The 26,544-nt window shown below is 39.2% G+C and overlaps 12 protein-coding genes across 12 annotated transcripts; 9 read left to right on the top strand and 3 right to left on the bottom strand.

Annotated features, from left to right (window-relative positions):
• Positions 1 to 487: 487 nt before the first annotated feature.
• On the top strand, positions 488 to 2,667 carry BATDEDRAFT_88123 (uncharacterized protein; the record flags this gene model as incomplete). The annotated part of the gene is made up of 1 exon (XM_006678739.1): positions 488 to 2,667. One exon carries the CDS (start codon positions 488 to 490, stop codon positions 2,249 to 2,251), a length of 1,764 nt encoding a protein of 587 aa, XP_006678802.1. The 3' UTR covers positions 2,252 to 2,667.
• Positions 2,668 to 3,015: 348 nt separating this feature from the next.
• Positions 3,016 to 4,447, top strand: BATDEDRAFT_35032 (uncharacterized protein). The gene has a single exon (XM_006678531.1). The coding sequence runs from the start codon at positions 3,243 to 3,245 to the stop codon at positions 4,287 to 4,289; it is 1,047 nt and encodes a 348-aa protein (XP_006678594.1). The 5' UTR covers positions 3,016 to 3,242; the 3' UTR covers positions 4,290 to 4,447.
• Positions 4,448 to 4,807: 360 nt separating this feature from the next.
• Positions 4,808 to 6,187, top strand: BATDEDRAFT_88164 (uncharacterized protein; the record flags this gene model as incomplete). Its single annotated transcript, XM_006678738.1, has 2 exons — positions 4,808 to 4,904; positions 5,280 to 6,187. The coding sequence occupies 2 exons, from the start codon at positions 4,808 to 4,810 to the stop codon at positions 6,185 to 6,187; spliced, it is 1,005 nt and encodes a 334-aa protein (XP_006678801.1).
• Positions 6,188 to 7,040: 853 nt separating this feature from the next.
• On the top strand, positions 7,041 to 8,126 carry BATDEDRAFT_88165 (uncharacterized protein; the record flags this gene model as incomplete). Its single annotated transcript, XM_006678737.1, has 1 exon — positions 7,041 to 8,126. The coding sequence occupies one exon, from the start codon at positions 7,041 to 7,043 to the stop codon at positions 8,124 to 8,126; it is 1,086 nt and encodes a 361-aa protein (XP_006678800.1).
• A 299-nt stretch (positions 8,127 to 8,425) lies between these two features.
• Positions 8,426 to 9,122, top strand: BATDEDRAFT_24698 (uncharacterized protein; the record flags this gene model as incomplete). Its single annotated transcript, XM_006678456.1, has 2 exons — positions 8,426 to 8,869; positions 8,934 to 9,122. 2 exons carry the CDS (start codon positions 8,426 to 8,428, stop codon positions 9,120 to 9,122), a joined length of 633 nt encoding a protein of 210 aa, XP_006678519.1.
• A 161-nt stretch (positions 9,123 to 9,283) lies between these two features.
• On the top strand, positions 9,284 to 9,853 carry BATDEDRAFT_24697 (uncharacterized protein; the record flags this gene model as incomplete). The annotated part of the gene is made up of 1 exon (XM_006678455.1): positions 9,284 to 9,853. The coding sequence occupies one exon, from the start codon at positions 9,284 to 9,286 to the stop codon at positions 9,851 to 9,853; it is 570 nt and encodes a 189-aa protein (XP_006678518.1).
• A 135-nt stretch (positions 9,854 to 9,988) lies between these two features.
• BATDEDRAFT_24696 (uncharacterized protein) lies at positions 9,989 to 15,989 on the bottom strand (the record flags this gene model as incomplete). The annotated part of the gene is made up of 9 exons (XM_006678454.1): positions 9,989 to 10,394; positions 10,509 to 13,507; positions 13,599 to 13,739; positions 13,851 to 14,047; positions 14,135 to 14,514; positions 14,589 to 14,755; positions 14,840 to 14,941; positions 15,033 to 15,161; positions 15,585 to 15,989. The coding sequence occupies 9 exons, from the start codon at positions 15,987 to 15,989 to the stop codon at positions 9,989 to 9,991; spliced, it is 4,926 nt and encodes a 1,641-aa protein (XP_006678517.1).
• A 281-nt stretch (positions 15,990 to 16,270) lies between these two features.
• Positions 16,271 to 19,532, bottom strand: BATDEDRAFT_11272 (uncharacterized protein; the record flags this gene model as incomplete). The annotated part of the gene is made up of 4 exons (XM_006678301.1): positions 16,271 to 16,589; positions 16,652 to 18,161; positions 18,234 to 18,402; positions 18,486 to 19,532. 4 exons carry the CDS (start codon positions 19,530 to 19,532, stop codon positions 16,271 to 16,273), a joined length of 3,045 nt encoding a protein of 1,014 aa, XP_006678364.1.
• Positions 19,533 to 20,552: 1,020 nt separating this feature from the next.
• Positions 20,553 to 21,570, top strand: BATDEDRAFT_88168 (uncharacterized protein; the record flags this gene model as incomplete). Its single annotated transcript, XM_006678736.1, has 6 exons — positions 20,553 to 20,584; positions 20,645 to 20,845; positions 20,968 to 21,130; positions 21,214 to 21,240; positions 21,306 to 21,354; positions 21,434 to 21,570. The coding sequence occupies 6 exons, from the start codon at positions 20,553 to 20,555 to the stop codon at positions 21,568 to 21,570; spliced, it is 609 nt and encodes a 202-aa protein (XP_006678799.1).
• Positions 21,571 to 21,758: 188 nt separating this feature from the next.
• Positions 21,759 to 22,210, top strand: BATDEDRAFT_88169 (uncharacterized protein; the record flags this gene model as incomplete). The annotated part of the gene is made up of 2 exons (XM_006678735.1): positions 21,759 to 21,944; positions 22,187 to 22,210. 2 exons carry the CDS (start codon positions 21,759 to 21,761, stop codon positions 22,208 to 22,210), a joined length of 210 nt encoding a protein of 69 aa, XP_006678798.1.
• A 511-nt stretch (positions 22,211 to 22,721) lies between these two features.
• On the bottom strand, positions 22,722 to 24,293 carry BATDEDRAFT_88119 (uncharacterized protein; the record flags this gene model as incomplete). Its single annotated transcript, XM_006678639.1, has 6 exons — positions 22,722 to 22,811; positions 22,885 to 23,306; positions 23,407 to 23,605; positions 23,719 to 23,860; positions 23,997 to 24,148; positions 24,287 to 24,293. The coding sequence occupies 6 exons, from the start codon at positions 24,291 to 24,293 to the stop codon at positions 22,777 to 22,779; spliced, it is 957 nt and encodes a 318-aa protein (XP_006678702.1). The 3' UTR covers positions 22,722 to 22,776.
• Positions 24,294 to 24,940: 647 nt separating this feature from the next.
• Positions 24,941 to 26,287, top strand: BATDEDRAFT_24691 (uncharacterized protein; the record flags this gene model as incomplete). Its single annotated transcript, XM_006678453.1, has 6 exons — positions 24,941 to 25,161; positions 25,327 to 25,448; positions 25,544 to 25,566; positions 25,679 to 25,808; positions 25,906 to 26,055; positions 26,127 to 26,287. 6 exons carry the CDS (start codon positions 24,941 to 24,943, stop codon positions 26,285 to 26,287), a joined length of 807 nt encoding a protein of 268 aa, XP_006678516.1.
• Between the last annotated feature and the right edge of the window lie 257 nt (positions 26,288 to 26,544).

The raw sequence follows: 26,544 nt of genomic DNA, 5'->3' as shown, positions 1-26,544 counted from the left end.
ACGCAACGACGGTTGACAAACGACGTTTTCTGGATTCTAACAAGTCAGTAAAACTAAACGTTGATTTTCACTGATTTCCACTGATTTTCATTGGGTTTCATTCATTTTCACTGATTTCCGTCCATTTCCATCCATTTCCATTCACTTACAATCTAAATAGAGTTCAACTGTCAAGGGTGTGTGATTGTTAGTGATGTCAATACTGCTTTGAACACTTGCTTGGCAATGAACAGATTTATGAATTTACCGAGACTGACACTCATGTCATGAGACTCTTGTACTTGGTGTTTCACATCGAGTACAACAGTCGAGAATCCACTCACTGAAAGCATCTCATGAAATGATTACCTTTATAAGCCCTAACTATCCAAGCTCAAGTAGGAAGTCAAGGCGCGTTGATTCTTTCCTTGAAAGGTTTAAAAAGCTTAAAGCATTGAAACAGGGTTATACTATTAAAACTAAACAGGACTAAAACCTACTACTACTCATGGCTCTTCCATCAGCAATCCCAGGGTTGTCCAATTCAGTATGGGAAGGTACTTGCTCTACCGAACAGCAACTCAGACAACCTTCTAATATGAACACTACTGCCAATACTTTTACAACTGCATCTCTCCCTAATCAGATAGTATCCACTCCAATACATCCTCCGCCGTATTGCCATTCGGTTAATGCTTCTCCTACCAGGGGTATTGAGTTGTGGCCATTCTCTCTATCACCGCCTTATAGTTCTGATCCATTGCCTGTTGATGGAGCAACTCAGTCAGTAACCACGGCAGATTCACCAAGTCAACAACAGCTTACTAATGCTTCATATGCTGGACAGCTACTACAGCATCGACAGTATGATTATCAGTCACAACGCTCACACCACCGAAGAGTGCAGAGTCATATGAATGAATTGCGTAGACCATCCTTGATGCTGTTTAGACCGTTTGCTATAGCTGCTCCACCCACGCTTATTCAAGAATCAAGCCCAACTCATGAGAGAACCGATAATTGCTTTTCCATGTCTACTAATGATTCTGCATCAACTAGTTATGCTACACAGTCGATTTCTCCAGAGTCGCCATTGTCTTCCATAGCAGTAATTCCATCCAATAGTCAATCTGCATCCATGAGTTCAATGCCAAGATCTGTTACTCCAGTCCAAGAACCTTCACCACCTCGTCCTGTCTATGAAAGTTCTCCCCTAGCAAACCCGATCATTATAACTCCACCATCATCTGACTTGTCTTCTGCCCACTCAATGACCTATTCGCCTTATGTGATAGGTCCTGAATATGCATTGCCTATGGAGCATAGTCATGATTATGATGATATTGCTGAGCTATTACAAAGGGCCAACCTTCCTTTAGTATCGCTTAATGTCGATAGGTCTGATTTACCTCCTGCTTATGCATCCGCAGATCCTCTTGCTCCACCACCTCACATTGTCGCTACTCATTCTTGGCACCAGGACAGTGTTTCATATATTGCTGAGCAGTTGAATACTTCCGATATGATCGATGTGTTAACCCACCTCGGTGTCAATACCACCGTCCGTAAACTCTACTTGGCTGGAAACAATGTTGCACTCACTGATGAAGTCATGCCTGTATTGGCTCGCTCAATGCGCACCAACACCACGCTAACCTATTTGAACCTTGCTTCTTGTTCCATTTCCCTACGTGGTGCTGCAATTCTGGGCATTGTTCTTCGATCTAATACTACTCTGGAAACCCTTCTAGTACAAGATAATGCTTTCCTGGAATGTGGAAGTGCTGCCTTTGCTAAAACTCTAAGCGGTCCCAACAGAAATGCTCAGAATTCCACCCTCAAGTGTCTAAATCTATCTGGAAATGCGATCATGGACAACGGACTTTCATCTCTCTCAAACAGTCTGATAAAATCATTGGTTGGCTTGCAAGAACTTCATTTGACTTCAAATGCATTTACAGACGCCTCTGCGATACATCTATCCCATCTGGCTGCCTCGCATCCTTCGTTAAAAATACTCAATCTGCAAGGAAATCGATTCTCAAGCACAACTGTGTTGGCAATTGATAATGTAATGCGAGATTCAATTGTTTTGGTAAATCTGACCTATAACCACCCTCCAATCTCGCTCAAATCCAATGGAGTCATCAACCGATCCCGTATCTGGTGGAAGCCTAAACATGAGGTGCGACAGGTACTAATGAACCAGCAGTCGTTAAATAGTGGACAAGAACAGTTGCTTCCATTGATACGAACACTCACTTGGAGTTGACCTATATCGGATTGAGCAATGTTTGCTTTATCTGCAATACTATCACACCTTTCAAGCCTTGCTATATTTGAAATGGTTTGCCATTCAGGATTTTCCGACTAATAGAAAGTGATACTATTGCCCATTCACTCTACTCCTTTTTATTTACCTATGATTTACCCTTTTAAAACTTCATCTTTTACATGCATCATTATGCCACTTATTCATTTCTATACGTTTAAAATATCAAGCCTTTTGAAATCGGTATCACAGTCATGATTGCTTAAAATATAATACCTTTATGTGTTTATCTTGCAATGACTGTTTTTTTGATTCAGAATAAACAATAGTCAAATACTCGTTCTATTTTCCTACTACAAGTTGACTTTAATGGATGTTCTCGACTCTTCAATAAACAACATTTATATGATACTTGCAATTGAACTATCCCATTTTCCTCATTTGGTGCAACTATACATTCTACAATTACCAAATTCATCCAATCCAAACATTGAACTTGACTATTGTCAAACTATTGCATTTCAACTATCATATGTTATGCTCTAGTTCAGCAGAACGGTATTGCAGGTCCCGGAAATACACCTGTTGCTTTCACGTCGGTCATCCAATGTCTGCTTGTAATGTTTTGGCTGGGTTGAGTTGGACTGGCTAAAGGGAGGGCTGGAGATTAAACAAATACCCCAAGATGTGAAATTTATTGAAATCTAATGTGAGCGTTGCTTCGAATATCCTAGTTTTTGCACAAAGTCAGACACGGCGCCGATAAATTTTATTAGGGTGCCAAAAGACAACGATGACCAGTAAGCTTTGATAGGGAGCCTAAAAGACAAGTATGACAAGTCAATCAGCACCAATCATTTCATGAGATTAGCCATTAATTATGCATTTGGCTCCCTTATTCAATACCCTATTTGCGCCAACACGGCTATAAAAAGCGCTCGTTTTACAAATGCTAGTTATTTACTGATTTGCATTCATTGATTCGACCACTATGAAGTACATTGCTATTCCAACTTACTCTTCCAGTGAAGCTCTTCCTGCTTTGGAGACATATAGTCCAGGCAGTAGCCTTCCAACTCTGACTCTTTCTGAAGAGCATCTGGAAATGGCCATGTATCTAATGGCCAAACCCACTACTCCAATCACTATTGAATCTCCTATTTGGTCTGATCCAACCATTGACTGGGCTAAATATTCGATGGTTTTGGTTCAAGATGCACGAGACTATGATCGCAATGTTCATGCATTCCGTCAATGGCTAGCAAGCCTGACTGTTCCTGTGTTCAATCCCTCGTCCGTCGTCAATTGGAACATCAACAAAAATTATTTACTAGAACTTTCTAAAACAGTAGAAACAGTTCCTACATTATTTATAACTCGTCATCAATGGGAATCGATTCGTGATCAACTGAATCCACATCAGGATGTCGGTGCGTTGGTTGCCCAGCTCGTTCATCAAGCTCAACCTGATAGTTTCACATGCTTACCACAAGACTATCCTTCTGCAGCGGGTTACGTTATTAAACCTTCTGTTTCGCTCAACTCGCAAAACACAGAGCGATTCACAGCCACAATGGAAATGCAAGCTGCACAAGCGCATATTGATGCTGTGTTTGCTTCGAAAGGAGATACCGAAACTACGATTTTGATTCAGCCTTTTCTCAAAGAAATACAACTTGATGGCGAAGTATCGTTGGTCTTTATTGGCGGAGTATACTCTCACTCGGTTCAGAAAACTGTGAAAAAGGGTGATTTTCGTGTCCAAGAGCAATGGGGTGGATCATGCAAGCGGGTAACTTCGCCTGCCAGTGTGGTAACCTTGGCTGAGCAGATATTGACGGAAGCTCAAAAAGCGTACGATCCATTAAACCAAGTGAACCAATTGCTGTATGCTAGAGTCGACATTGTTCTTATCGATGGGGTTAAACCTGTTTTGATGGAACTGGAATTGATTGAACCATCACTATATCTATCGTATGATGATACTGCCCTCGAGAAATTTGCCAATGCAGTATTTGCTTTTTTGGAAAAACAATAATTGCTCTATACTGATTTTTTTGATAAAGATGGAGTTTGGTTTTAATGCACAAATGATCTGGGTTGGTTCTAGGCTGGTTTATCCTGTTTCGATACTATCAAGTGCTCGCCAATGCAGCTAATTCTTTGTACGAATAAAATCAAATATGTTCAACTTTACTTTTACAGTTGTATTTTCAATTAAACTCCACTCTATTGTATCCTAAACTATCAGATATGTTTCCGTTCTAGTTCAAGAGAACAAGATCGCAGGTTTCGAAAATATACTTGTTTTCATTTCAATCACCAGGATACCAGTCAACTTTGTCAGTTCAAATGACCCAATGTTGTCCAGTAAACTGGCACAACCATTTCATAAAGTTGGTTTTGTATCATGTATTTTGACATCCTTATTTAATGTTCCATTTTACGTGAATACGTCGGTGATTTAAATCCTATCAACTTGTCCAAACATTGTTTTGCAAACCCTGACAGTATTTCATAGACTACAAAGTTGCATTCACTATAATACGCTAAACCATGAATAACTTGCCAGAACGGGAGTTTTACACCATTGTTGCTGGTGGTGTAGCTCTTGCTGCTAATGCCGGTTTCATCAATGTCGTCTCTATGGCAGGTGTATTTCCAGGCAAGTGCCATGAACCGTGTATCTTGTCGCGCCATCTTCAGTTTGACTTGAATACATGATTGAAGTCTATCCTATCCTTGCATGTATTTCAATTCATAGTGCACAACACAATATATAAAGTGTTTATTTACCACTTGAATACATATTTCTTTGACCATTTTTCATATCAAATGCTCCAAACTCGCGTTAGTCTGACTCAAACTATTGATTGCTACAACACGCTTCTTGTATTCTAATGATTTGTTTTCATAATGCTATGGATTGTGTTATTGCAAAACACAATATTTTCTGATACCACAAACCAATTGGTGGCTGCTCACTAAAACCTGTTCACATTGACACAATTATCAACTGAACCTATAGGTGTGACGGTCTCTCATGTCACTGGATCGGTTTCTCGGGTTGCTATATCGGCTGTTCAGCAAGATTGGGAAACATTTCTTTTGGTCGTATCTATTATTGTATCATTTACATTTGGATCGTTTATGGCTGGATTTATAGTGGGTGACAACCGATTCAAACTTGGTGCCAATTACGGAATAACACTGTGTATAGAATCTGCTGCGTTGTTTACATCGTTTATGTTTTTGCGTCGAGAGTTGGTATTGGGCGAATGGGCTGCAGCATTTGCTTGCGGATTACAAAACGCAATGGTGACTTCTTACTCTGGGTTGGCTGTTCGCACAACACACATGACAGGAATCGCTACAGATGTAGGAAATATCTTGGGTCAAGCGTGTCGATCCGATACCAAGGCCGAGTTATGGCGTCTCAAAGTTCATGTTCCTATTCTTTTTGGGTTTATTGCAGGTGGCATGTGTGGTCAAATCGCATGGCTTTCTATTCACGAATATGCTCTCCTTGTCCCGTGTATATTCACTGGTGGTGTTGCCGCTTTGTATCTCACTTTACCGTTTATCAAAGATGCGGCAGAACAAATTAAACACGCTCTTCCTCATGAACTCCATTTTATGGACAACTATGAAGGAGATCCTCGGAAATATCAAGAGTATCATAAGGAACAGTTGCTGAAGCAAGTAGATCATTATGCAAAAATTACTGGCAAGAATGTCGATGATGAAATTCGAAGGTTTTTGAATGATATGGTTGGAGACGATGAAATTGAAATGGGAGTATTGAATAGCGTATCCATCAGCAGTACTGGCAAAAGAGATAGTGGATCATCTAGACTGCTCAGTTCAAGACGTGGACAATCTGCATATGGAGCAACAGATGAAGATGACGACTTACCTAAACAAATAAATATTTAAATTATAATCACATGGATCGAGTTTGATTATTAATCGATTGGTTGGGCATTTCAAGTGATTAAATGGTTTATACAGTCGTATTCACGCAAAATGGATCACCCAATACGAGTGTCAATATATAATAAACTGCCAATCTCATGATGATTTAAATTGCATTTACTGTACAACATTTTCATTGAGCTTTTTTACAAGTCTCCTGGTGATTGGCATGCAGAGTTGCATTCTCAAGACATGCAATTCTTGGTTTCTTGAACTATAACGTAAACGTATCTGATTTTAGCATACGAATGTGTGTACAGCTTGATTGCCATCAAAACAGTTTAATCTATGCATTGCAGTACATCAATCTGGTGATTGTACAACGTATGACTACCAGAAATGAACAACTATTTCAGTTCAAAATTATCGTTTGTATGATATGATGGATGTTGCATCAGTCAAAAATGTCCATCAAGTCAATCTTCAATATGAGAGTGTAACAAGTATTCAACCAGTGTTTACTACAAACTAAAACAGTCACATTCATTGCAATACCAATACAAAAACATTCCATTTACATCAATATGGTGTAATTAAACGATGATCATTTGATCTGTAGTCAGAATCCAAGTGCATGTTACAACACTGCACCAATCAACTGTTTGAAACATACAGTATTCTAGCAGTATTCTACAAATTGTTGCTACTACATGATGATGCAGTTTACGTTAATTTGTGTGAATCAAATCAAGCTTATAGTTTAATTAGAGTTTAATGACATGCTCGTAATTGAATTAAACTATTCTGCGTGTCATGATTCGCATTAATATTGTATTGATGTGCAAGTATAAAAACATCTGATTTGGTGTATAACATGCTCGTTAATTTGTCTATTATGAAGTTTACTATTATTTTGACTGTGATTATCACTGCTTCTGCAGTCATTGCTGTTCCTGCCATCAATGACAGACTCCAGTTTAATGCACCATCTATCAACCAAAATCAAAACACTGGTCTCGATGCTGGATCTGGATCTGGTCCTGGCCTGTCATCTGAGTCTGGTCTTGGATCTGAGTCTGGACCTGCCATTCAGGATGCAGCCAAAATCCCGATTTTTTCAGCTCCAACGTTTTCAAAACCAGTATTTCCACAAAACACTGCTGATACTCAAAACATTGATATTCCACATCAATCATCCGTCTGTTCAGTTGACGATTACGCAAACACCATCCAGAATTTGCAAAATGTAATCCAACAACAAATGTCAACCATCCGTGACATGCTGGATAGATTGCACGCATCCAGTATTCAACAACCAGCAATGCCTGATTCATCGTTTGATTCATCGTTTGGTGCACGTCATGATGCATTGACTCGTTTGCATGATTTGAATGATCGTCTTGGCAACAATATGGTCAGATTCACGACTGCTAGTCCATTGGTTATGAATTCATGGTCTGATGTCAAGAGCGGTATGAAACCATCATGTGCCGGAATCAATGTGGTTTCCACATGTCAAGAAAATGCAATCAAGAGTGATGTGTCGTGTGGTGAAGACAAGTCTGCAGCAGTAGATCGAGCCAATGCAGTGCGTGGATTCATACGTGGCATTGCATTGCAAAAACTTGCATTGTTGGACTGTGCATCATCTAATCTTGGACAGCAATATCAAGGTAACCAAAAAACACAGCTACTGCAGCAACTCGATCGTGTTTGTGAAGCCACGGCAAAACTTGAATTGCAATTCAAATCGCTATCATGTCGTGCCAAGCAACTAGGCAGCTGTGATGCCAAGATTGGTGAGTGTAAAGGTGTTCAAGATAATACACGCTTGGAACGACGATGGTGGGGAGCAGGATCAGGAGCTGGATACGGTGCAGGAGTTGGTGCAGGATATGGCGCTGAAGTTGGCGCAGGATACGGTGCTGGAGTTGCTCCGGGATATGGTGTAGGCATGTAATAATTGAATCTACCCATTTTTTGTTAGCACACCTAAAAAGCTTATTATATCCAGACCGGGAATTTTCCCATGCTTGATATATTTTTGCAATTCTGTTCACACTTTGACACAATAAACTCAACTTGCATGTATGTGAATTTGTAATATTGACTTGAAGGATGTTTAAGCTATTTTATTATTTGTTGGAATGGATTGTAAAGCTGTATTTGATTCGAATGTGGGAATAAAACCTTGCAGTTGAGGAATATAAAAGCCAATACACTATCTTTATTGATCAACCAATCTTGGCTATTTATAAAATGTATCTGTTTACTATTATAACTGCAGTGATGGTGCAGATCGCAGCAGCCATTCCATCTTATACTACTATGGGTTACACGACTGAGAAACGCGATTTGGGCACAGGTTGTCCATACACTCTTGATCAATATGGGACTGCTGCGATGCAGTTTCATACCACCATGCAGCAACAACAAACAGCCATTCAAGCACAAGTTCAGGCCACTGCTACTGCCATAGCAACCAATGGCGTAGCTATTGCTTCGGCCAATGCTGTTGGTGGTGCAGCCGCGGCACCAGTGGTTGATCCATCTGTATACTGGGCTCAGTGGCAGAACTGGAATACCAATCTGGCTAGTTATGGAAATGTTTTGTGGAATGCCGGCTGTTTGTCTACTTATTGGGACAACGATAGCAATTATTATAATGCAATGATTGCTCTGCAGCAAAATCTCGCACTTCAGGTAACTTTAAACTCGAAGGGTTGTGAGTTACTATTCTAAATATTAACATGTAAACCCATTATAGAATCAGGCTATTTGGAATAATATAGCCGCTGCTAATCAGCAAGCTGCAGCACATGCCAATGCGCTGTATCTACAGACTGCAACCCAAAATGCGCTGACAACATTCAATTCGGCAGCATGCCAGATTAATACAGCGTATGGAGCACAGTTGGGATGGAATAGTGTTTCGGGAACTTCATGGAACTGTTGAGGCTTATATTGAACTGAATTCCTTGGCATATCATCCAATATGCAGAATGATTAAATAAAGTTTGAAGTTGGCTCAGATCTTGTCGATATATTATCATGACATTGGCTGAGCGGTAAGTAGTGTTGGCTAGAATGATAGTATTCAGCCATTGCTACGTGTAAATGGTTTGTATTAACGATGCTCATGCTGCATTCGCCTCAAGGTTTGCATTGATTGAAAGGGATAGAGCTGTTGCTGCCAAGACTCGAGCAGTTCATCCATCATCCTCTACAACTGTTCAGAAAAGACTTGAGCCATCCACTTCCAACAAAAGACTTGATGCAAAGACTGCTGCAACTCTCTTGAAGCAGCAACAACAGACTGGTCATAAAATGTCCAATTCTGCTGCTAGTATGATGACCAAGCAAAGTAATGGTCGTACTAAAGCATCCAAGACCATTTCAGTGGTCAAACCCCTTGTAAAGCGTCTTGGACCCAAACCAGGTCCAATTGAGAATCGTCTTGGCAAGCGGCTTATTGACCGGTTAGGTGATAAACCCACTGCTGCTGGAAAGACTAAAGCTGTATTACGCTCCAAGAAAGCAGGAAAGGTATCCAAGACTATAGTATCCAACTCGACTCCTAAAAGCAAGACTCGAGGATGTGTTGCTAATATTGGCTCATCCAGTTATTCTGCAGCAGATATGATGGATGATGACGATTACAAATTTGGTCAAGCTGCAATATATTAATTCTCGATATTTCAAGATTATAATTAGACTGGTTCATTACTATGGTTGCAGTTGTGGAGTGGATCTCTATTGCAGTGTGGATGGATGCGCAATCATTACTGCACGATAAGCCTTCAACATGCTTCGACTCGTGCATTACAAAGTATCGGGTGAAACTGCAATAGATTCAAGTGGTGCATGTGTTGCTTGATCAACAGACTCACCCCAATCACTTGCCGGATCTTGTTGATCAGTAGTTGTTGCATACTCGATAGAAAGCCGAGCCGATTCCTTATTAGACCGTGTCGGCTTGTCCTTGTCTGAATCAAAACAAATGATGCTATCGGCTGCATATACTTTTGTCTCTGTGGACTCCTGTTTTTGCTGATGTGCACAATCGCACAAGTCTTTTAGCTCGTCTTTATGCGTATTGACATACTCGACGGCTGTACATGCCGCTGCTTTTTTGGCATCGCGTTGCCCAGTGCCGAGACATTGAGCCAATACCATGTTGTGATACGTGATAGTTGCGGTAGTACCTCCATGTAGACCATATTCATATCTGAATGTTTTGTTTTTAAAAATAGTTGGATTTCAGTATTTTTTGGCAATTGTATTCAACAGAAATGCAGACAATAGATTTGTAGTTGTCAAATTTACCCGACAAAAAACATACGTGTAATCTATCTTGACACATTTAAACAATGAATAGGACAAGGTTCGCAATTCAGCAACTGGGTTTTCGTATATCATTGATTCTCCACCAAACAGCGATGTGAATCGCCACCACCAAGGTGAGATCACTGTGATGTCAAACATGCTTTGCACGCAGTGTATATCAAATTGAGAATCTACAAATACAGCACCTAGCATGGACTCGTAAACATCACCTGCAGTTTTTGGTGCTGTATTTCCCTTGTTCCAAAACAATCGAGCAGAGGCAATTTGAGTAGCTGACGTCGATATTGGTAATGGAGTAGATGATTCAGATGCGAGATAGCCTTGAACCCATGCAGTAAACCGCCCGATTGCTGCTTCCATAGTCATATCTGTATGGCGTATATACTTTACCAACCCAATTTGAATCGACACACATGCCAGAAATTGATTGCAAACAAGCTCAGCGCGAAGTTTTGATAATCCACCTGGATTCAACGGTGGTGTAATTTTATACAAATGTTGCATTGCAAGGTAAGAAAGCACTGCATCTCCTAAAAATTCAAGCCGTTGAAACATGCTACCCAGTTTTCCCGTTCCTGAATGCGTCAAAGCTTCCCACAGCAAAGTTTTGTCACGGAATGTGTAGCCAATCTGCTCTTCAATCTGTTTGGTAGCAATCGGATCGACATGCACTACAGATTCATAGTAATCAGTGGATGACGGGGATGCTTGAATACTAGTGTACAAATCATGATGATAATTTGACCAATCTGTTTCGTACTCGTCACTGAGAAGTCGACTTACAGCCAGTGCAGCCTGTTCAACACCACCTTCCTCCACGCAAGCCCCAATCACGGCTTCGATCGAGCCCGCTAACGTCTTGTTGGATATCTCCTGATTTAATCTTATATTTTTTGCTGGTGGAACCCAATTTCTTTTTGTCAGTGGTTTGGTTAAAATAAAATGTTGCAACCCTGCATCCAAGGCTTTCTGATGTAATACTTGATTTTTTTCGATTTTGATTCGCTGTTGTGTCATCCATCCTTCATTTTTAAATGGATTGCGGCAAAACAAATGAAGGGATTGATGAATTTTGAGGAAACTATCTCCAAGCGTTTCAAGGCGTTCGTAGCTGTATCCCATATTAGATGCACTTGATGTGGTGGCTATTTGAAGAAGTTTTGGGGTTGCACTGAATTGAGACCCTGTGAAGGCTTGGTTTGCTAAAGTCAACCCATATCCGTACTTGATATCTCTAGCAAGAAAATAATGCCATATTTTTTGAGTAATCAGTGGCAACACAAGAGCCTGATGTAGATGAGTTCGCTTTATGGGATATACGCCAAGAAATTGCGGAAGCAAATATGCTTCGTGATTCACCAAACGTAGCTGTTTGGTTTGTACTGGAGGTGGGATACTCAAACCTCGAATTAAAGGCTGATCGTCCTTGATTGTGTCTTGATATTTGAGCTGATTCATATAGTACGACTTTACCGTATTAAACTTGAACATCTTTGGAATAACGGTAGATGGATTTTTATCGTAGCAGACATCCAGCACTGTATATTTACGCGAGTACTGCAGACGATCAAACAGAACCATATCACAATGCCCTGTAAAAGGTTCAAGCGGATCGCACATTATATCCATTACATTAATGTTGTCGCAATGCTTGCTAAACTTGAGTTCATCCCAGTCAATCACATTGTCTGCCAGTGTGGTTAACGGATTAAAAGCCAAAGACGTTACAACAGAAATATCAATAGGAACACAAAGCATTCCCCAGTCAGAGGCTTCATCAAATGAGCTACGCAATATACCAGAAAATACATGAAAATGATATTTTTTAAAACTGGCAATATTCTTCAAAGTAAGTTTAAACTGATGCTCCAAAGTTAATATTTGGATCTGTTTAGACTCTCCATGAAAATCCAAGTCAAGAAATTCTGTTTGCGCATTGTCTTTTCCACACGTCACAATTCCAATCTGCAGTGGAATGTCGGTGATTGTTGGTAAATTCGAGGTGTGTTGAATTGCTGAAGAGGCTTCAAGAGATTCTTTAAAAGCTTTAGCAGATGCACAAATCACGTCATTCTGTTTAGTAAGTTTTACCGGTCTACTGCTGTCTGTTCGGATAATAATAATACTTAGCCAGGCACATGCATCCACAGTCCAAGTGCAATCAAAAACAGTAGGAATATTTAGCGGAAATATGTCAAAAGATCCAAATGAAGGTGTAATCGAAGCTGGCTCAACCTGATCATGCATTTTTTTGCGAGTTTTTGCCAATGCAGTCACATTAGACTTTTCAAGAAATTTATCCAGCTCACCACAGAGATGCAATTGCTTTACAAGCTTTAAAGCAGCCATACGCTTTGCTATTTTTTTTGAAACATTTTCAGGTCCAATGGTTTTTTGACATTCTTGGCGAATATAATCTGGCATAACGATCTCTACATAGAATAAAAGTGATTTACTCTGCATATATCGATACTGGGGCTTGTACTGCACATTATTTACAGTGAGTGTTGCACAATACTCGTGAAGTATTCTAATCGAGTCGGCCAACCTGATGACACTATTAGAGTTTGGTATTTCGTATGTGATATCTTGGGAAAGGCTCTCACTTGTAAAAGTATCAAGAGTTTCACGATGGTGGTATGTTGGCGAGCAAGGTGCGACAAGTGGAGACTCTGAGAAGGGACTTGATATGGAATCAAGGGTAGATTCAAGAGACATTCCTGTCACTTGATCGCATCTCAGCTTTGATGATACGGCCTGCTGATGATCATCTAATAATAATTGAATGGGCATCGCATGCATTTGAGACTCCTTTTGTTGTATGTCCATAAAGCAGTTTGGCTCGTCTTTTGCACTCTTTCCCATTAGCACAATAAATTGTGATTCAGAAAAACACTGCCTTTTCTGATATTGCTTATAGTCAGATACTTGCATATCTGCATCATATTGTATTACTACGTGTATAGGTGTGATATCACATATTTCCTCGGGAATCTAAAATAAAACACTGGATATGGTTACCAAATATTCTAAACCAATAAATAAAAAGCATCAGCACTTGTAATATATAATGAAACTTGATTACCCATGTGGTGATTAGCAAATTACAATTGCCTTTCCGAAACGCGTCAATTGATATAGAATTGTCGGATGTATCCATTCCTAAAGGTTCGTTCAACACCAGAGGCTTCAACACAATCAAATTTGGATGTGATGCAATCATGAACTGTATAATTTTGATATGAGATGTCATTTTCATCATCACAATACCGCATGCTTTTGGTATAGTACTGAGCCAATTTAAAATATCCACCAAAGATTGAAATTTGGAGGATACCGTGCAAGGCAAAATGAGATTATGCTTTAGTCCAAACTTGCTTGAAACTATATGGTCTGTACAAAACTTGACAATTCTATCTGATCGGCTATTTAACTTGGTTTTCCAAAGTGGGTTAGAAAAAAGTGGATCGTCTAGCAATTCGGCTTGTGAAATGATATCTCGGGTATCGAAATATAAAACCGCTTTGGAGCAGTCTAAAGTTGATGAGGATTTATAAAGCAATCGTAGTTGGTTAAAATAAAAGTATTACATTTATAACACTGTATAATAAATCTACTTACCAAGATTACACTCAAAAAAACTGTCATTTTTTTGGTTATGGCAAGATGTAAGACTTGAATCATGAACTGGCATTGAAGTTTTAAAAAGTGCAGCACATTTCAACTTGCGCAAATACCAAAGAATGGTCATATCAAGTAGCCTTTCAACACACCATGAACCAAACAGATTGCATAATTCTGACAACACATTCAACTGGCAATAAAGATCTTGAGCAAGCTCTGGACATTTTTTGTGAATGTCGTCATAAATATGTGGCATAGACTGTGAGAGACTAGCATCAAAGTAAACCACTGTTTCAGTAGGCGGGGGTTTAAAAAGGCAAATATCTCCTTGCATATTAGAGACCACTGCTTTTGAAAGCAGCTTATTTTGCAACTCACTATAAAATGGAAACCACACGCATTAGTATCAAGATTCACCAAAAAGTATTGAATGATGGATTGGGAATATTACCATAGCGAGTCGCATAAATTGTCCTTGTTGAAATTGGATAAAGAAGTGACACCCAGTGTTCGCCATGATATATTTTTGGCATTGAATGTCCAATATGTGTGCAAAAATAATCTGTGTGACTGATCACTACAAATAGAATGACATTCATCAAACACTACCAGATTAAACTATAAAAGTCGAATATTCCACAATATCTTGCAAGTTAGTAAGCATGATTACGAGATTTAAACGAGATGCATCCACTAAAGTACCTCGCTCATCAATACATATTTCTTGTTTAGCAAATGCATCAAGGTGCTAGCAGTCATGACAACAATGTCTGCTTGAATCGGTTTTTTCGTCCAAAATTCAGTCTTTTTATTCAACCAAGTATCCACAAATGAGTGATTTGCTAAACGGAAATAACAAGTCGTTTTTGTAGTAAAATCAAAAGCTCAACTTTACCTGTAAATCCTCCACGATGTTGATATCTTCCGTGTAATTAGTATGTAGCTTGGAGTGAGTGTTTATAAACTGAGTTTTTTTGATTACTGAGCAACTTGAAGGAACCAGTATAACGCTAGTTTTGTAGATCTAAAGATTAAAAGTGACACATAAGCAATCTGATGGTATTACAGCCATATTCATGCAAAATAAAACACTAATAAACGAATGTTTATAGTTTGGTTATATCATATGATGGAAGCTGTATCGATTGGAAATGTATATTCAAATCAATTGTAAGAATACGCAACGAATATTCAGCCAGTCTTTTGAAGTGACAAATGTTCCATTTCATGAATACGACTTTGAAATATTCACTAGTATATAAATCGTGCCAGTAATTCAAGAATCTTAACTGGATTATTGTTATTCCACTGCAGAGAGTTGAAGAGTTCAATGACCGACAAACTCAAAATTGTCTAATGTAAATCCCAACAACAAAGTTAGAATATTACTTTCATAGCTGATCAACAAGACGACACCAACGAATCCAGACATGCAAGTTTTAAGCACCTTGTTGATATTAGGTGGTAGAGCAACAACAACATTTTCCTTTTGAATCAGATTGTATATTTGATTTGAAAGATGGTTTGATTCAAACGAGTGCAAGTCGACCAATTCTAACTCTGGGATTGAACATGGCTCAGACAAAGCCGTAAATAGTCGATCAATCTCTTCTCTGTATTGTGTATAATGTTGATGAATAGCAGTAATTGGAGTTGATGGGTTTGCAGACGTTGAAGGTTCTTGAATAAATTGTCTTGAATGTTGAGTAGAGATGAATGACTGATCAAGTCGAGGCAGAAGAGAACAAACATATTGCTGTCGCTTTGTACATGGAGAAATATCTAGTACAGCAGTGGAGTCTTCAGCCAAAGTAGAATCCACGGTTCGTTTTAATGCAGAACGATCAGACATTGCAGTCACCAAGCCGAATTACACAATCTGATTGTCACGGCTATCGACAACGAGAACAAGAAATATTTATATTTCAACAACTCGATTTCATTGTTTTAAAACCATTCTGTCGATTCAACAAGTCAGATTGTCGTTGTGCACAAGACACGATCGAGGATATTCTCGCCATTTAAATCTACCAATTTGTGAACATCAAGAATAACGATTGCTGACATTTTGATTTGATTTTTATTCTTCTTTAGCATGACCTTTATCACCAGTTGCAACGATTCAAGCTAATGTCAATTTTGTGTAGCTATATTGTCAGGCTTGAAATTCTTGAGCATCAATGAACTCACAACCACCGATACTGAGCTTAGTGCCATAGCTAATCCTGCTACCCATGGCGCAAGTGCAACATGCATGAATGGATATAGTATTCCAGCAGCTATTGGTACACCCATCAAGTTATACCCTAAAGCCCATGCAAAGTTGAGTCGGATTCGGTTGAATGTTTTACGAGAAATATCAATTAGAATCAACACATCGCGTAGATCGGATTTCACAAGCACAACTTGTGCTGCTTCTATAGCAATGTCAGAACCTGCTCCAATCGCAATTCTATTACAGTCAAATCTGGTTAGTATATTGTGTAAAGTGATAGTTTCAGCACATAGAATTACCCAACATCCGCCTGAGCTAGTGCTACCGAATCATTGATCCCATCGCCTGCCATGGCTACCTTTCCTCCGCGTCCATCTCGAACTTGCATTGCTTGAAGATGTTTGATTTTCTCAGCCTTTTCTCCCGGTAACACATGACTCATTATACGATTTGGACTGATTCCAAGTTGTGCACCAATTGCTCTTGCTGTGGTATCGTTGTCCCCTGTTACCATCCAGACTTCGATCCCCCGTTTCTCCAATGCAACAATCACACTTGCTGATTCGAATCTTACTGGATCTGCTATGGCTAGCACAGCCAACAATCTTCCTCGCATCTGCATTGATGGTGCATTGACAACCGATAGTGGTGTTTCTCCCGATGGTTCGGGTGCGGCTCCAATCATGACAATCGATTTTCCAAGTTGCTGCCATCTGTACGTCACTTCGGATATCTGCTCTGGGTTATCATAGCAAGTATGTTCTCGCATCCATCTTTCGTTTCCTACAACAATGCGAAATGTTTGCTCGCTTGGATCCGTTGGTTTCAGTAGTGCAGAAAGACCGCGACCTGCAACTTCCGCTATATCTGCAACCACATATCCTGGATGTCGATTGGCTTCATTGATTGTGTCTGCATGATCGGATTTAATAAATGCACACACAGCATTGGCAAGTGGATGGTCAGATGCAGATTCCATAGTAAACAGCATCGACCAAAAGTCATTGTCTGTTGGCAAAACATGCCGAAACCCATCAAGAGCTGCAGTGGTCTTGACATCTGTAACTGTTGGGTGTCCATATGTCAAAGTTCCTGTTTTATCAAATGCAATAGCAGTAACCTTGTGTGCCATCTCAAGTGCTGCACCACCTCCTTTGACTAATATACCAAATTTCGCTGCAACACCAGTACCAACCATTACCGCAGTGGGCGTAGCCAGACCCAATGCACAAGGACACGCTATAACTAGAACAGAAATTGCAAACTCGACAGCAAAAAGCATAGGTGATCGCGACGGTGGTATCCAAGTTTTAGGTACAGCTCCAGACAAAACAGCAGTTGACCAAACTAATAGCGTTATCATCGCAACAATCAAAACACCTGGAACAAATATCGCCGAGATACGATCCGCAAATGCTTGAATAGGAGCTTTACATGATTGTGCGTCCTCTACAAGCTTGACAATCCGCGCTAGAGCGGTATCTGTGCCTACTTTTACTACTTTCATAAGTATCATTGCCGATTTGTTCACTGTACCACCGAGTACCTCATCACCAACTGTCTTTGAAACAGCAACAGGCTCACCCGTGAGCATGCTTTCATCAATAAACGATGTTCCACAAACAATGATACCATCACATGGAAACCGACCACCAGCGACAACTTTCAACACATCACCAACCTGGGCAAGACCAAGATCAATCTCCGACTCACTAATAATACTGTTGGGATTGACTTCATCCAAGTGTACTAAAATGACCGTGTCGGGAGTAAGCGACATAAGCTGTGAAATAGCCTCTGAAGTTCTGCCTAACATCATCAGGATTAGAAACTATACATACCGACATGTCAATCTGCATAAAACAGATTCAATCCAATTACCTTTTGCCAACGTCTCCATGTATTTCCCCAAAAGAATAAAAAAAATCAGAAAAATAGAAGTTTCAAAAAACTGATCCAAGTTATGTCGCTTGGCCATTGCATTAAGCATCATTGCATAGACAGAAAAAAAGTAGGCAGCACTGGTTCCAAGTGCAACCAAAACATCCATCTAAATGACGTGAACATTCAATTAAAAGGCATTACATTTAGTCATTGAAACATCAGCTTAAATCATAGTATTGTATTACTCACGTTGGCAGTACCGAGTTTAACCACGGATTTGTATGCACCTCTATAAAAGCGATACCCCAGTATAAACTGAACAGGTGTGGCCAGCATCAACATGACAAAATCCTCAACAGTGACGCCGGGAATAAGATGCTGCATGAAAAACATGCTTACTGGATGATCATGAGGAAATACCATCATTACAACCATGGATACAAAAAATGCTGGAAGAGTAAATATCGATGCAATGGTTGTCTCGTAAAAATACTGCTTCAACTCTCTGTCTTCAGAGGTGGCTATTCCGCCAGAATGTGAAGTATTGTTTTGGCTCGAATACAACTCTGCATCGAATCCAATGTCGTTGACAAAACTGATGAGATCGCGTACTCCAATAACCGAGGCATCGTGTTCAATAATGGCCTGTTTTGTGATCAGATTGACTGTAGATGAGTGCACACCAGGCTGATTTGAAAGAGCCGTTTCAATCGAAGCAACACACGATGAACATGTCATTCCCTCCACCTTGACTAATGTTCGAGCAATAGATGAAGAGCTTGCAAGCTCTCCAGCTGCAACATATGGCAGTGATGTTTTCTCGATAACATCAAAACCTGCCTCTTCAATCACCTGCGCAATCTGCTCCATTCCAATCTTATTTGGATCATGAACCAAAACAACCTGTTGAGGAAATAACGTAACAACAACCGACTCGGAAACAACACCCGTTACAGTTTGGATCATGTTTTGGATAGAATTGACACAGGATGCACAAGTCATTCCAGAAACAGTCAATGTCAGTCGTTTTAAAATCGGAGAAGCAACAGGCAGCACCGAATCACTGGTGGTATGATCATCGCGTATTGAGTTGACAGGGATTGTATGAGAATCGATAACTTGATAACCAAGACTTTCAATGCGCTGAATTAGAGTACCAGAGAATACCTGCGCATAGTGATGATGTACTGTTGCAACACAAGGTCGTAAAGTGACCAAAGCTTTAAACACGCCAGGAGTTTTGACCAATATATCGTAAACATTTCGCACACACGACGAGCAGGTCAATCCCTGCATGACCAATATAGTTTTCATAGTACGAGTGTTTAGCAATGCAGGGGTTGTGACGGCTTCAAAACTAGGAATTTCTTCACCCAGATAAACGGATCGATGACCATCATCCAACAATGCCTGTTTCATTAAAGCGTTGGACTCATTTGATGGAGCAGTTTTTAATACAATGTCCAAATAAATCAATGGACCAGCTCTTGGATCGTTTGAAGAGAGAGTAACGCTTCGTAGTTGTGGAAGCACCTGTATCAGACATCTCAATATATCAGATTGGAATGTTTTTCGTTGTCGCCATGCTTGCTGACGATCCAACGATGATGACAAAACACATGACATTGCATTGTGTGATATGGAAGCAGATAAATGAGAAGCCAAATCAGCAGCAGGTAAATGACGGTCAGCGACTTCTACACAAATACTAAAAATGTGAAACCCTCGAAGTTGTTGCTCAGTAATGAATCTACAATTGCAATGAAGACAACTGCAGTGTGTGCAACTGTCGCATCCATCTTCCGGTGGTTGTAATAAAGGAGTGCTTTCTGTTATGACTTCAAAGCCCTGTGATGGGTATGATTTTGGTGCAGTTTTTGCAATAGCACTATATTTCAATGAACCATTCATGTTAGCATTTACACTTGAATAATCATTCCAATGAGCTAGCATTTATATTTAAAGTGAGCATTAACAACAAAGACTAACATGGCATTTTGTGAAGAATGAACAGGAGTATCCCAAAGCGAATCGGTTACTTGATGAATATTAAGATTATCATCATCAGTCGTGCTATTCGTTGCAGTGTTTGTAGAAGCAGTTGCTGTCCATTTTGGCTGACTATAAGGATAAAATGACATTCAATTCAATAGTCAAATGTGATGATTGAGTTGGTTTCTGGTTATAAATTGTGCAGTTTCAAGTCGACTCGAATAATATTTGAATGCCAACAATTAAAATCACTGCGTGAACACGATTAAATTGACAATCTCGCCAACACTTGATTTTCTCGCAGGATTTTACTCGGCCAATTCAATGGCAACATCGCAGCAGCCAACTGTGTCGCTGTAAGTGAGCCAATATAAACAATTGCTGTTGAAGAATTCTAAACAGTTTTTATTTCATAGTTATCCACTCTCTGGGTTCAGTTTTGGTGCCAAAGATCCTCAAATGGAAGACGATCAAACCATGTCAGCCAAACTGAATCGTCTACAATCTGAATTCGAGATTCAAGGCATGAGAACCTCAGTCGAGGGTGTGTTGTTGGTCCATGAACATGGTCATCCTCATATTCTTATGCTTCAAGTTGCAAACTCTTATTACAGTCTGTAAGAATCATAACTTGCTGTACGGATCTGTAGCTTTGTTTAAAAGCGATATGGCTTTATACAAGAGCTGTTTTGTTGTGCTCTTGAATCATTGACACTGCTCTGTTTCGTAATACTTTTAGTCCAGGAGGCATTCTCAAGCCAGGAGAGGATGAGATTGAAGGACTGAAACTAAGAATTAACCAAAAACTAGCTCCGATTGGCCATGATCAAACCTCGGAATCTGATTTTGATGTTGGTGAGCTTATCGGTGTTTGGTGGAGACCTAGCATTGAATCCATTATGGTAAGCACTGCTCGAATCAATGGATTCATCTGCTATCTTGTTCAACTAATCTTGTTTCAACTATGCAATGAATATCTATCTAGTACCCATACGTTCCGGCTCATATCTCAGTAAGATCCTTATCATGACATTGTACTAGATTTAAAATCACTATTTTTAATGTTCATTCAAATAGCGTCCCAAGGAAATGCGCAAAGTATACTTGATACATTTACCTGAAAAGAGTAAGAGTTTATAAAATCACACATGTAACAGAATGCTCAGTTTATCGTCTTACCAAGATGTCTCATTGAATGTGTTTAGAATTACTTTCTGTGCCTAAAAATATGAAACTATTGGCAGTTCCACTGTTCGAGTTGTATGATAACGCTGCAAGATACGGTCCACATCTTACTACATTGCCCAACTTGCTCTCTAGATTTAATTTTGTTGCTCGATAATAATACTCTTACACATAAATCACTGGCTTGCGTGTCTTGGGAGTTTGGATACCAAACTAAATGAAACGTTGATTGAGCCGTACTTGTTTAGCTAATGAGCGATGCTTTTGGAAATATGCCAAACACGTGATGGTTAATGGCAACACATGAATTGTATTATTTTAACCTTGTTTGTGGATTCGTCAATAATGAATATTGAAAACCGTGTTAAAGCATACGTTGATTCCGGACTGTCTGCAGCATCTGGACTTCAGCCAACAGAAATTCGTGAATTGCTAGAAGTGTTTAATCTAAGAGACACTCACCAAACTGGCACTATTTCAGCCAACGAGTTTGCTAAACTGCTAAAGTATATTGGACTCGATATACTTCAGGTATGTCGTTCAGTACAACCTGCCATACAAACTTGCATGAATATCCAATAATCAACCCTTTAGAGATACGCCGAGTCAAGTCTGCTTTTATCCAATTTTACAACTCTGCCAAATCAGGCTCTTACCAGCTTGATATTTTGTATCATACTAGGACGAGATAGATGAAATAATCAAGGAAATGGGCAACACCACACAAGTCAGTTTTGAATGTAACAATTACTTGATATGGAAATTATATTTAGTCCAATCTTAGTATCAATCATTGAATTTGGTGTAATTTTGAATTTACTTTAGCATTTGTGATGACAGTAACCAAAAGGCCACAAGTGAAAATACAACAAGAAACTCTCCAACAAGCATTTGCAGTGTATGTTTGATGCAATCGATATTGTCTTGTTTAGATCTAAACAATCTATGTTGTAAATCAACTCGGCTCATAAAATCAACCCAAATTTTATCCAACACATGGCATTCAAGAATACAATCATATGATTTGGAACCAATACAAGTAAATCATATTTCAATGGAAAAAATGCTAAAAGTATTCACTGAATATGGAAGTCATCGTATCTCTCGCGAGCATGCAGCCAATATTATCAAGCAAGTATGTCAATAGTATCGGCATTGTGTTGTACAATCAAATGGATGATTAAAAACGTAACTATTTATTTTACTTTTCACTTTAGGTTGCTCATCATCCAGATACAACTGCCTTTGATTTCACGCAATTTATCAACACATATTTTGACAATTAAAGCAGTTTTTTAATAGTATTGAATAATTTAGCTTTCTTTGGTATGTTTATTAGGCGAAGGGAAAAGACCGAGTTGGGCTATCCGTGTCTTGGAAGTGTACTTGCTATTCGATCTATCCAATTCAACAATAAACCAACGTGATCAATAGCTATAAACAAGTTTAGCATCGTTGATATAAACCTTACATTGTAATGGACCAAAAGAAGTTGAAGATCCAATCGAGGATGTTGCAGACAAGGCACTCATAGCGCTTGGTTGTCGAGAACGAGATCCGCTAAACCCACCTGCATATCCAAATGTTGTCAATCGTGCAGGCTTTGTGCTTCCTTGCCTCATAGTATCAAGTGCGTCTGAGCTACCTATAGAAGCTACAGATGGCTGCATGCTGTTACGGGAGTTGACAAAGTCTGATGTGCAAGAGTACTGACCACCCGCCATGGAAACGTACGGTGCGTACATTCCCTGAGAAATCATATTGGAGGCTTGCTTTCTTGCAATATGCTTCAACTTTCGTAATGACGTGTCTAGATTTTGTGTAAGGCCCGACCAGACTGCGTTGAATTCATTGTTGATATCCATATGAAATTGTGAATCCACAAGCATCCCGCTAATAAAGTATAGTTTACAAGCCAAAAATACAATTCAGTCAGCTCAATGTTACAATAGCAATCAAATGGTTAGAGATACTCGAACATGTTCAAGCTTACCTTACAGACGTGGCATTATCATCCAATGCTTCGCACGATTTTGCACTGTCCAAAAGCGATAGCGCACTTTTGTCTAGATTATCACCCGATTGATTAGACTGCGGCAACATGGAAAATCGAGATATAACTGATGTAGTAGATACAGAATCTTCTTCCAACACAGGAATAATAATCTTCATGCACACGCTTTGATGAAGCACTGAATTCGTCAAGCCATTATAGCGTATTTCAAAAGCAAGGCATCTGATTAGTCTCGATATCTAGACAACATATCGGGGTGTAGAAATCATAAAAATTAAATCTGTGATTTACCTCCACCAACTTCACAGTCCTCCCCCAAACGAATAATATCTCCAGATTTTAATTCCATCAAAGCGCTTTCAGTTCCTTGAGGACTAAGTCGCTGATCATTGAGAAAAGTACCGCTAGAACTTTTGATATCCCTGAGATAAACCTAAGTTTCCAACCAAAACTTGATTAAAAAACCAAGCGAATTTTTAAACTATGTCACTATTAGAATAGTGCGAATGGTATATTTAACCAGCCTTTTTATCGTGAAACATTAGATGTGCGTGACGTCTTGAAACGACCTTTGACACAAACTTGAGAGTGCCAGCAAGTGCTTCCGCCTGGTCCACGCTTCTACCAATAATAAATGGTATGCCAACTGCAATTGAGAATGCTCTCTGTCCTTCAAACGATGAGTTTAATGGGATGACTGTTACTGGAATTTCCGGAAATGCTACAAGATACCAAGTATTTCAAGTTTAAAAGGCGAATAGATAAAATCCAAGTCAAGCAATTGCATTGACCAATGATGCCATCATGAAATAAACAGCATGTATGTTTAAAATAATATCTCGCCAAGATATAACACTACCTGACATTTATTAAAGGATTGTACTTGGTCGAGCTGTTAAAATAAAATAGGGTCAAACCAAGTCGATATTTATATCGTATATACTGTAAATAATAAACGTGTTTTGAAGTTATATATAACTGCCAATTCTAGTTTTATAAAAATGAATCTATCTGCTGCTCAACTTGAAGTCTTGTTTGAAAGTCGTGGAGGTGGCAAAGAGTTGATGGAAAGACTAAAAACAATAGCGCGTGGCTTTCAATACGAAAGGGTGAATCCTGAGCTGTGGATTTAGTATCCATTAAACTATCAACGAACTACTACAATGGGATATTATATTCATTAAATAAGAGTTTTGATGTGTTGTATACAAAGTGTGTGTTGAGCATGGACTGATTTCTGAAAACTGGCTAGCTTTAATATCCCATCTTTGCAAAAGTTTTTAAATCTTGGGTCGAGTAGTTTATGGTCTAATTGTTCATTATTTTAATCATCTATGTGATATACAAGCTTTAAATGATTTGAAGTTGCTTGATTGCTAAAGGGTTCAACACACCTGCTCGATACTTTTTAATGCGAGTTTGTAATGTACAAAATTGAGTCGGAGACTTGTACAAGGTCTTTCTATTTCTAAACACGTCAGAACACCTTGAATTATATTCAATAGTCCCTAATATGTCGTTCATGGAAAGTCAAGATGCAGCAATGTTCAATCTAGCTGGGTTTACTTTAAACATCGAGGAACGAGCATCACTTTTTAATTCACTTGTAATTAAGAAAGAGCAGGAAAAACTTCCAAATATCTACCTTTGGGGTAAAGTTTTGGGAATTCAGCAGGACTATCTGCTTGCTCAGTCAGTCAGCGAGTCTTTGTTTGACCGCAAGTACTACTATACGTAAGTGTAAATGATAGTCTTGAACTTTAAGCACAAGAAACTGGTTGTATCATAAATTAGTATAAACATGCACATGCATCCAAGAAACAGATACAAATCGAGATACGATATTGAACTTGACGCGATTACAAGTCTTTGAATATTAAAACTGAATTGAGTGTGTAGGTGCGATAGCAATAACTGGTTTCAATTGCCTGAAATCACACCAGAGGAAGCCAAACTGGCTGAACTGGCTCATGGCCGTTTTTACGGTGATCCTTCATATGAGCACACTATTCCAAAAGACTGTAAGTAATAAAATCACGATCCATCCTATACCAACCCCTATACTGTTTAAGCCAATGTCAAAACTAGGTTTTGCTAATTAGACTCGTGTAATTAGATTCTGATCCAAACAGCTCCGAGGTAAGTCGTCCAAATATTCGACTTTATACAAGTCTAGTATTTTCAAGCATTACTAACTTGACCCTGTATCTACAACACTAAATTTGCTGCGACTATTTAAACAAAATTATAGACAAAGCTTCGTGAAGAAAAGCGTCTTACAGCCCTAATGTCTATTATCAATTATCAGGCACAGATTGTTCCACGTGGTGCCTATTATCGTAATCTAGATCATAAAATTATCAAGAATCCCAACTTCCGTGGTAAGAACAGATTCGGGCACCATTATTGCTGCAATAGCAGAGTTTAAAAGCAAGCTAAAATGTGAATTATTTGAAACCAAATGGCTTACTATTATAGGTCTGGATACGGAGGACATGAAAAATATTGATTCTTTTTTGCATTTCCGAGACGGATTTGAAGTAACCAGCCGTACGCTATCTGAGCGTATCGAAAAATTTGATGATACTATTGATATTTTCGAATCCATTGGAAACGACGAGCCAAAAGGTAAATAGGCGATTTTTTGATCAAATAACATCAAGTATTAACAGATACACTTCGAATTCACGAGTAATTAGGAGCGTGGGCAGTGAACGCAGAGCAGGAGGGAACAGCAACGATTGTTCGCAGTCTACAATGGCCAGGATACACGTTTGTTCATTCAACCTCACCACTGTCGTATGCATCGTTTTACTATGGAACTGGTCAAAAGAACCATAACATTGGATTCATGCTTTAAATAAATACGTGAATGAGTGCTAGTCATTGCAAATGTGTCTGCCATGCAAATTTCTACCGTATTCACAAATTGACACACTAAATAAGGATGTCCAATAAACAGCCAGTCTCGTATGATGGGTGTCAGGTTACTGGAGAATATTGTTTTCTTGAACTAGAACGTGTCCGAGATGTTAAGATACAATAAAGAGAAAAAGGCAGTTTAAACCCAATTTGATTGGTTTATACGATAAACAATGTATCGATTGAAGAATTGAG

Source organism: Batrachochytrium dendrobatidis (genome assembly GCF_000203795.2).
Source record: "Batrachochytrium dendrobatidis JAM81 unplaced genomic scaffold BATDEscaffold_5, whole genome shotgun sequence".
In the NCBI taxonomy this organism is placed as follows: Eukaryota; Fungi; Chytridiomycota; class Chytridiomycetes; order Rhizophydiales; genus Batrachochytrium; species Batrachochytrium dendrobatidis.
This window is presented reverse-complemented; position numbering and strand designations above follow the sequence as displayed.

What these genes read in the sequence shown, in the direction of transcription:
- BATDEDRAFT_35032 (XM_006678531.1), top strand. Translation starts at nt 3,243, where the DNA reads ATGAAGTACATTGCTATTCCAACTTACTCTTCCAGTGAAGCTCTTCCT.